The sequence below is a fragment of the Takifugu flavidus genome, chromosome 17 (assembly GCF_003711565.1).
Source record: "Takifugu flavidus isolate HTHZ2018 chromosome 17, ASM371156v2, whole genome shotgun sequence".
Taxonomy (NCBI): domain Eukaryota; kingdom Metazoa; phylum Chordata; class Actinopteri; order Tetraodontiformes; family Tetraodontidae; genus Takifugu; species Takifugu flavidus.
This window is the reverse complement of record NC_079536.1, coordinates 7,822,879-7,833,289: the sequence shown is the minus strand read 5'-3', so window position 1 is coordinate 7,833,289 and position 10,411 is coordinate 7,822,879. Positions and strand designations below refer to the sequence as shown.

General features: G+C 44.2%; 1 protein-coding gene across 8 annotated transcripts in view; it reads right to left on the bottom strand.

The window, feature by feature from the left end:
• Positions 1-7,273: 7,273 nt before the first annotated feature.
• LOC130514016 (paramyosin-like) overlaps positions 7,274-10,411 on the bottom strand; it is a 76,024-nt gene continuing 72,886 nt past the window's right edge. For all 8 annotated transcript variants that reach the window (XM_057013361.1, XM_057013364.1, XM_057013363.1 and 5 more), the window contains one exon: positions 7,274-7,909. In XM_057013361.1, coding sequence (XP_056869341.1) covers positions 7,670-7,909 — 240 coding nt within the window. In that variant the 3' untranslated portion in view covers positions 7,274-7,669. The remainder of the gene's footprint in view (positions 7,910-10,411) is intronic.

The window sequence follows — 10,411 nt, the reverse complement described above, 5'->3', positions numbered from 1 at the left end:
GGAACGCCACACGTGTGTACGTGGCTGTCGGGTGAGATTGAGGCATTTAAGCAGTGATGTGTCACACCTGATTATGGATACACGTTTCTTTTTCTCCCGTCTGCACGCCGATGCATGCGTTAGCGTGAGAGTGTGACAGGCAGGCGTCAGCGCGGGTTTGGCAGCTGATGACAGCACCGCGACCTCTCACGACGCCCTCCATTTTGTCAGCGCCGACTTCTGCAGATTACCCACAGCGCCATCTTCTTACTCTGTATGCTAATGAAACATAGCAAAGGAGTAATGAGAAAAGAGTGACAGATAAAAGGGGGATATGAGGGGAAGGCGCCTGAGTGGAAGACTGCATGCGGAAGGAATGAAACAAAGGGTTGGAATGAGTCTGACAGTGGAAAATAAGAGAAGAAGGGCGGGAAAACAAAGAGGGAGCATGTGTGTGAACATATGTGAGAAAGATGAGTAAAAACATGAAATATGGAAGCAAATAAAGGAGAGGCACTAATGAAGGTCTAAGGCGCAGCGGTGGGGCTGCTTTGGAATAAAACATAAAACCAATGAGGTAGGGAAGATGACCATGAATGTGTTTAAGAGTGTGTGTTTGGGTGTGTATGATGGTGGGCAGACAACGGGAAAAGTTGGCCAAGAGGGTTGAATTTCAAACGCACACATATGCGAAAGGTTCCATGGCATAATTAGCTAATATTTTAGTTTTGCTAATACACAATAGGATGGCAGGAAATGACACGTCTTCTTCCTGGCAGCACCCTCCTTTATCAACTGTACCCCTTCTCCCCAGTTGACCCCTCCTCCCCGGTTGACCCCTCCTCCCCATCATGCTGTACCATTCCGAGGATCTCTTATTCAGAGCAGCTTCCCGTTTCAAGGTTGAAGAAAATGGCCTGCATGTGGGGGGAGAATGAGAGGGGACTTTCATTTGTGGTCTCGCTGAATGGGGTAACGACTCACCTTCAGATCATGCATGCATACAAGCCCTTAAACACCCACACGCATGCACACAAACAAACACACACGTTTGTGCAGCTCGGACACCAAAATGACTTTTAATTGGGGGAAACCAGATTTCAATTCAAATTACTTTTAATGTAACTGTAGTGGCAAAATATCACACACACACACACACACACACAGCTTCCACACACTCCCCCCAGCTTTTGATGTGCGCCTGAGTTGATGGCTAATCAGGTAGCATCAGGCCTGGTGCTCGCTTCTCCTTCACACTGGCCCCATTAGGGCGCAGACTCTCTGGAGCAGGCCGATAAGGACAATATGCTCCTCTCTGGTGCCCTCTCTTCACTAAATCTCTCACTACTCTCTTTCTTTTCCTCTCTCATTCTTCTCTTTCCCCTCACTAAATCAGTGTCCCCACCAATTCATCCAGTGCTCAGTCCGGCCCCTTTGCACGCCCCACTCACCTTTCACATTCTTCTCCATCCCACCACCTTTCCCTAAATGTCCCATTACTTTCATACTCCCTTTTTAACCCCTTTGCTCTTTCCCCCAAACCGCTACCCATCCGTCCCTTTTGTGGATCGTCCTCCGCATCATCGTTCCTTCATACACAACTTCCCCCTAATTCCCTGGAAACATCCTCTGTCAGTCTCCTCACCCCCTCACCCCCCCATCCTCCACTTTCTTCCCTTTTTCCTGGTAGTTCTAAACTTTTTGCCTTTTCTTTAAATTGTCTTGTAATCTTTTTATCCCCCCGGGTCTCCTTCTGTCTTGGTGTACCATTCCCTCCCCTATTTCCTTTTCCACCCCGAGGGAACGTAGCATACTTAGTTTGAGAAATCATCTTTCTGGTCAACATAACTATAAAAAACAGCACTACAGACAAGAGGATCTGTCACATGTCCCTTTGTGCTGCCATACTTCATATAAATGTTTTAAAATACACTGTGTTTGATGGTTTATGCTACCTTTATCCCTACTGAGATTAACTACAAAAAACTGTAAACCCATCAAAGATGTGACTATATTCATGCATCCAGTGGTGGGCCGAGTGTCTTCAGTCAGATTTGACTTTTTTGTCAAATGTGCAATAAAATCAGGGGTTAATTTAATGATATACCCTTGGCGTTAGGCCTGGAATCTTTTTTAGTGTTCAATGTTGGAATCTGTCTGGTTAGTATTTATTGACCTTTGCAGTTCAACAAAAGTGTTGTGCTTACTTTTTCAATGTGTTTTAAGGGTAATTTTCAGGGTAAGGTGGGGGCTTGAGCAGGTTAGCCTTGTTTCTTTCCAGGGAAAATCTCAAAAAGCCAATGAAAAACAAAGTTTGCATAACTTTTTCAAACACACGCTCTAGTCGGCTCCCAAACGGTCAAGAATATGGAGATTCCGGTGGACACAGCACGTGTACGCCTACCAGGCTAATGCTGCTAAGTCCCTGTGAGTCCCTGTTGCTGTTTCCAAGGGTGATCACATGATGGAGTGTTTGTCTCATACAGTGGGTGTTGGTTTCATTTAATAGTCCAATCAATAATTGCTGCTTGTGGAAACAAATGTTGTGTTGTGGTTTTTAGATTTTATGTTCAAGCATTGCAGTGTTGCATTTGCTAAACACGCAGCGTAGTTTAAGTTTTAACGCCCAAAGAAATGACGTAGGAAGTGTTTTTGTTTGACTCCATTACCTCCAACACCCATTTTGAGTTGGTGGATTGACCCACCCTCCCACTTTATAAGGTAAGCCCCGAATAAACTCATCGTGCACTCTTAACCAAAATTTATACATAATCATTGATCATTTCAGCAAACATCAGTGCTTACACAAGCACCTTTTTCTCGTCCATTCTTTGTTTTCATCAGTTGTAAATAATCTTGGTCTAATTGAATCAGAATCTAAGAATACAATAATGGTGCCATACCCACAAATTAGACCTTCATCTCAACTGTAAATGGATGAAGGTAAGCAAGGTTATCAATGATACGCCACACTGGGAAGCGTCTCATTCTGTTCATGAACAACTTTTGAAAATGCAGAAGTTGTTTTTTTATTTCCTGTATTTTTGCAACCATAAGGTGCACCTAAAAGTCTTAAATTTTCTCCAAAATGGACAGGGTGCCTTATAATGCGGTGCGCCTTATGTGTTCACCGAGTTCAAAAATCTGTAAATGCTTTTCGGAAAAAAAAATCCATTTTGTATCATTTTGGATACAGAAGGTGAGGACTTTGACAGATTTGTGGATGAGGATCGAAAAGGGTTCCATTGCTGAATACAATACATGTTTTAAGCTAGCATACCGGTAGGTTTTACCATGGGTACCCTATAATATAATATATACCGCACCCTATAATCCGGTGCGCCTTATGTATGTGTTAAATACAGAAATAGCACCCGTAACTGAGACTGCGCCCTTTAATACGGTGCGCCTTATGGTCGCGAACATACGGTATCCATTCATTTCTTTACTTTTGCCTTGATGGATTTTAGGACAATGAAATGATAAACACTGGAAGGCCTGAACATACTGTAGTGTGGTGGCCAGGCCTCTAGTTGGCAATATAACTTCAAGACAATCGCACAGAATTTATTAAAGAAGACAATAAAAGAAGAAAGTGTTGAAATGCCAGGAAAATGTTAAGTGGGATTCACACACTGGGGTGGAATGGCACATTGTTTGACAAATGCACATTTTGCATCAATTAACATTTGCTGGGTGTAAAGGAAACTAAAACCATCACTGTGTAAAAGGGGGCCGACATGTGGGGTAAAGAAAAACATTACCTGATAACCTCTAAAGTAACTTGGATGAGATGTGGTACAGACAAATAGGTGGGATCACTTTTGTGCAATGGGGCACATTCCTGGGGGACACAGTCAGAAACTGTCCTGGCAAGTTTTCCCACAAAATATCCCAGTTCAATTGCAAGGAACTTTGGGATTTCACCATCTGCGACCCATAAAATCATTAAAAGATTCAACGAATCTGGAGAAATCTCCTCACATACCGGACAAAGATGAACATACTAAATTGAATGCTTATGACCTCGGGTCCCTCGGGCGGCGCTGCGTTAAAAGCAACACGGTTTGGTGGAGGATATTACTACATGGTCTGGGGAACACTACGACCAGACACGGTTTATCACTTCATCTACAAATGCAAGTTAAGACCCTATCATGCGAAAGATAAGCCCATGAAAAATCAACAACATGCAGAGACGCTGTCAGGTTTTCACTTAATCAGAGATGGAGCCGAATGTCCTTTAGCGCCACATTCCAGATGTGTTCAAAATCACACACTTGCTCCCTACCTCCTACTCACTATGTAGGGAGCAGGGGTGAGTGGACGACCAAATGATAAGGTAAAAAAATCCCCGACACTAAGCCGCACATTTAAACGGTGTCACGTTAGCTTCCCTTGTGTCTCTGCAGGGAATGATGTCATGCATTACTTAACATTCAGACGGCCCTACAAAACAAGGTACTCCCTTGTAGTGCACTATTTAGTCCTAGTCTTTAAGCGCCACAGTCCAGCTGAGATTCCTGTTCAATCAGGCAGAAAATGCTATCACCAAGGAAAGTGGAATCACAGGTGGACACGTCCAACCCAGCAGAATCGTGGCCACCAGGAACTAGATCTGGACAGCCCTGAACACATCGATGATATTTCACAATGGCTAGAGAAAGCAACGCCTGGGAAGTGCATGGATGATCCGCCACTCAAAATAAAGATCAAGGGGCACTCCAGCATGGCAGAATTAAGCAAAACAATTTTTTAAAAAGTATTTATCAATTGATGAATGCTGTTTGCTAATGCAGGGTGTCTACTGGCAGCGTTGCAGGAGCAGCGGCCGTCGTTAAACTGCAGCAGTTTAACTGAAGCGGTTATAACTACATGAAATATAGGCCTTATTTTTAAACACCCTTAAATGTAAATGTAAGCGTGGGAGAGATGAAGGGAAGTTTGATCAAAACTTGCCATGCGCTCAGATGGGTTTGGGTGAGCTGGATGGGTAACTTTAGAAAAACGACAGGACTCTTGACCAGACTGTGTTCTAAAGACCAAAGAAAGTCACTGTAATCGATACTGCTGAAAAATCTCATGCACTTTCACCTTCAGTCAGGATACAAGGAATGATATTAATTATCTGGAGAAAAATCACTGGATGAAGCAACGTGATCCCTGATTATGTGTCAAAATTTTAAAAAAGCAGATAATGAGTAAATGTGTGGGTGAAGTAATGAGTTCTTCTACTGAGACTTGTCAGCGTGAGAACGAATCGTTGAATACGAAACACCTACAGCCTGCACCAGCGGAGCGGAAGCACGCTATAGTGTGGCTATAAAAAGTAATCACAGAAAAAGTCAAACTTTGGAGGGAAAAAATTAACTTTTCTTCTATCTTCCTTTGTTTTACTGACCTCAGTTTGCAGCAGATGTGCTGCCAGCGCTCCTGTCACTTCTGTTTTATCCTCAGTCTTTGTTCCCCTACTGACTTTTTAGAGATAATATGACCGTTTGTAACGTGACGAGTGGATACCAGAGTGGAAATGAAAGCACTCTCATCAGACGATCGGACCAGGTCGGCCCAGCAACAAACGCAGACGTGCATTTTCTATCTTGAAATAGGGTTCAACTAATGCGGTGTTAACACGTTAATGAGAATTGCGATCTCTGGGTGTCTTGCTCCCGTGGTTGAGGCCCGGCGCTCTTTGCAAACAACCGGTGCTAATTTATGGAAAACACAGAGAAAATCCTGACGTGCACCATTCTGCCGGTTTACCGCAGGTTTCTACTGGACCACACTCACGGCATTGAAGCGCCACTCGCTCTCATTTGATGAAATTAGGTTAGGAAGCCTGTTCTGCGCTTACCACTTATGTGAGGGAAAGAACTCACGGTGTGGAAATTAAGACCTTGTATGCCTGAGTGTGAATGTGCATGTTTGTGTGTGTGTGTGCGTTTGTGTGCTTCTCTCTCTCTCACACATACAGACACACACACACAGAGGCTGACTAATCCCTCTGCAGTGCTGAAACGAGTTAAAAACACATCAAAGGGAAGCTTAACCTCTGAGAAACCTCACCGGGATTTCAAGAACAACAAATGATCATTCTCCTCATTGTTTCCAGGGGGACTCTTTTCACCGCTGCGCTGCTGACTTTTTCCCTCAGTCCTGGGAGCTTTCAAAAAGCCCATGGTTTTATTTTTAATGACTGCTCCGTTGGTGCGAGCGCGCATGTTTGTGGAGGAAGTTTGCGTAAGTGTGCGCATGTGTACGTCTGAAAGAACATAACTGATCATAGCTGTGTGAGCGGGCGCGTGTGGGAACGTGCGTTTGCACATACAGTAAAAGGAGGGTGTTTTTATGCGTGACGGGGTGATGAGAAAAAGTAAGCTAACAAGGACACGTGGCTGCACTTGGGATCATTAAAAAGTACGTCATCCTGATTGGCTACATGAGCGTTAGTGCATGGAACCATTCAGGGACATTTGCGCCTGTGTGGGAGACAGGTGGGGGAGACAATGGACGGACAGCCATGATAAAATGAGGAGGCCAGTTGTGACAGCAGACGTCTTGTCTCCAGACAGCATATTCTCATTATAAAAGCGTAATGATCCCTCTCTGGTTCCAGTTAGCATATTTACGTCTTTGTCCTCGTCTTCGCTCTTGTACAATCACGCTGAGCGCGATACCACGAATCCCGGAAGAACAGAAGGTCAGTATGGATTAAGAACACTCTTGTTCCAGCTTCATACTTTCAGACAATGTCTATATTGATTTGCCTGCTTCAACTATCGCTACAACTTTATCAGTTTGCAAAACGTCTTTATTATATCCTGTAACTGTCATAAACCATGACATAACTAAATCAAGACGATGCTTAAAAAATGAATGCATGGACCAGAGAGACCCGAGTTGATACCTTTTTAAAAAGTATAGAAAGTAAATTACCACCCCCCTCCCCCCCCAAAAAAGAAAAAGAAAATCCACGATAACGCACACTTAATCGTACAATAGCACACTGTCACCCACAGGCATTTCTGGGAGAGACAGAAGCACGCAGACGCACAATGAACGGCCACATTGGCGTAGCAGAAGCAGGACACATGGCGAGCAGCTGCGGCGTAATCAGAGACAGCGTTACCGAAACTGATGATGTGCCTTCGCCCCGCTTGGCCAAACACACATTAATCAACGTTGAGGAATCTGTGGCCGGTCGGTGTGCTCTGTTTCCTTAATTTCACTTCAATTAAAAGTATTATTCATCAGAACCGTCGGAAAGTGCCAGCACATAAAAATATTTAAACGCTTAGTGCAAGACTTTGATTTATTTTGCGCGAGTAATGGTTAACGTCAGAAGCTGCTACCGCTCGAGCTCTGCAGCCTTCCAAGATGCACGTAAATGTAAATGCGTTCCTGGAAGAAGTGCATCTACGTCATAGCTGGACGGAGAGTTCTGAGCATTTTTTTAATGGAATGTCATCATTCGCTGGTTCTGGAGGCCCCCCTCTGGCAAAAGGCATCCTGGGACTTGACTTTGACCTGCAGGACATTAACCTCATACTGAGCACACTCCCTAGTGAGAGACTGGGGGTCAAGAAGTCGAGGTAGGTCAAAGTCCTCGGGGGTTTCACTGGGTCTGATCTCTGCCTGTGATCCCAGTCTGAGCTGCTTCCAGACGCTGACACTTCCAGTCCTGAACACCTCATCCAAAGGCCTGAGACTCACCGGGGCTCTTTGGCCCGCCTCCTTGAGCAGGCTTTGGGTTACAGACGCGCTGGCATCCCCTGATGCCACGTCCCGGCTCAGGGGTCGAGGGCGGCGATGGGATGGAGGTACGGACCTGATGCCGTTGGCAAGCAGGAGGAGCTTTAGGCCGTCGCATAGACCTCTCCTCCTCCAGCTGCCTACGCAGGACATCATTCTCCATGCTGAGGGCATTTAACTGAAAAGACAGAAAGACGGAAAGGAGACAAAGAAACTAATATTTAAGCTCGAACATCAGACTTATTTAGTCTACTGAATTCAATCAGACGATAACTATCAGCCATCAAAATTCAGCGAGGTATCCAGTGGATGAGCTTGCTGCTATACCAGTATAATCGATGAGTAAATGCTGCTTTCATGCTCACTAAAACAAAAATTTTAATGGAAAGGAGGGGAAGAAACACATTTGCAGCGGGGTTGAACACTGTTGCAAGTGGGAGCCACCAAACGGTGTAAATTTCTACATGAAAACAAGCAATTTGAGCGCTCATTAGAGGTCGATTTGACACAAAACCATCCATGACACAAAACAAATCACGCAGCCTCAGAACATGATTTGGCTCCTGAAACACAATTATAGACAAACAAAATTGAGGATTTTTTTTTTTTTTTTTTTACAGAGCTGTTGGGTTCGGCGGGGTGAAGAGTGAGTTAAACACACTTCTGCGACTGACTGGAGGGAGAAAAAAGCAACTACATTTATTTTACAGCGTGGTAATTATATGCAAAATGTGTCAGGCCAAAATTGTAATAAGGTACGGATAAAAGGGAATAAAACATTTGAAATTATGTATTTTTAGCGGCGTGAGGAGTAAAATAAGAAATTAAAGTGCAGAGAGACACAGAGACACATCGGGTAATGACAGTTGCACTTATCCACATCTGTTTTTTAGCATGCGTGCGTGTCTGTGTGAAAGCTGCGGTTAAAGAATGATGTCACATTGACATGTCTGGCCGTGTGTGTGTGTGTATGTGTGTGTTGGGGAGAGAGAGAGACAGAGAGTGAAAACACAAACGGAGATGAGACAGACACATTTCCGGGCGGTTCTGCTAACATTACCCTTCCAGACATTGTTCACACACACACACACACACACACACTGCAATAAATCTGAGTGTTAAGGCGAGGTCCCCAGCTTAACCCTCCAGGAGCCGACGGCACGTCGATATCCAGAGATGCGTAAAGATTTCCATCTTCAATGGTGAAAACGCTGCCTTCTTTTTTACATCGGGCCCAAAGCGATAGAATTTCTAGTAATTGATTGCAAATTTAAAGGGGCTTGTTTAATTCACCCCATCTTTGAATGTCCCGGGATGCTTTCCTAATTGCCCAGGAGGGGACTGGAATTTGGAAAAAAAAAAAAGGCCCAGCTTGTGTCCTGAAACTTCACACGGGGCGGGGGAACTGGTCAGCATATGTTTGGATGAAAAGGGTGTTTAAAGAAGAGGGAAAATGAAGAGACATGGAGACAGTTTCATTAATGGTGTGGATGCAAATTTGCACTTTTCCCATTCAAATGCTCGTTTCTATTTCAATGATTTTAATGTATTTTAGTAAGAATTATAAAAAGCAGAGAGAGATACAAACGTTTGGCTTAAAAAATATGATCTACCTGCAGCACAGATGATTTTTCTTATGTCATTTTCAACCTTTTGATCAGCTGCTGCATCGATGTCCATTTTCCCCCCATATTTGTACCAAAAGCATGAAACTGGACATTAGCTGAACGCAAAAGGACAACAGTGCGCCTGGAGCTAGTCAATTCCTGAGAGAATCACAGCTTTTTCCCCTGCTAATGTTCATCTTCATTCCAGATGACAGGGAAATAGCTTAATTTACATCTAATTTTGTACGAGGTTTCAAAGTTCTGCATGAAATCTACTTGGCAGCCTGATAGAACGTCATGTGTGCGTGTGTTACAAAGCTGCCACTAATGTGCGCCTTGTGAGGATGAGTAAATGAGACTGATGCAAAGCAGAGATCTGATTTAAGAAGCTAACAGCTTTCACGCAGATAAACCCAGGCATCCAAACCCTTGACTGATATCTGAAGTGGGTTTCTGAGGACGTGTCCAGCTGAGAGTAAAGGGAAGCTCCCGTGTAAATGAACTGTCTATATCGCGGCTGTAAGTTTGTGCGCCTGCAGACTGTCCGTGTTGGATCGATATGTGTAATGATTCACACTAGAGATTAAGAGGTGCTATTACACACCTGACCTGTTAAACAACACCTCTCTGTCTCTCCATCTGCTCCTTCCTCTGGATCACATGTGCAGCTGACGCTCACTTGCTTTCCAACAATAACAACCGAGGCTGTTTATCAGAAGAAAAGGGAAAACTTCAACAAGTACTAGCTCACCACGTGTTCCATCAATCAGCAAGGCCGTTGCTACGCACTAACTAAAGTCAGGTGAGCCTTTCCCTGGGCCCTGGAGAACCGAGGGGGCTGAGGAGCCTTTGATTTGGCTCTCCTTTGGTGATTTGTTGACTCTTGTGAAGTTTTTTACGCAGTTAAGAAAGTAAAAAAATGTCAGCCTTCCCTCAGAATATTCCTCTGTGTTTTTTACCCCCACCTTGTTTTATCACAGCAGGCCATTTCCCTACGCTGTCACGGAGAGATCAGCGCGCCCGTATTGATATACATCCCTCTCTCAGCTTCATGAAAGCCAAATCATTTACCA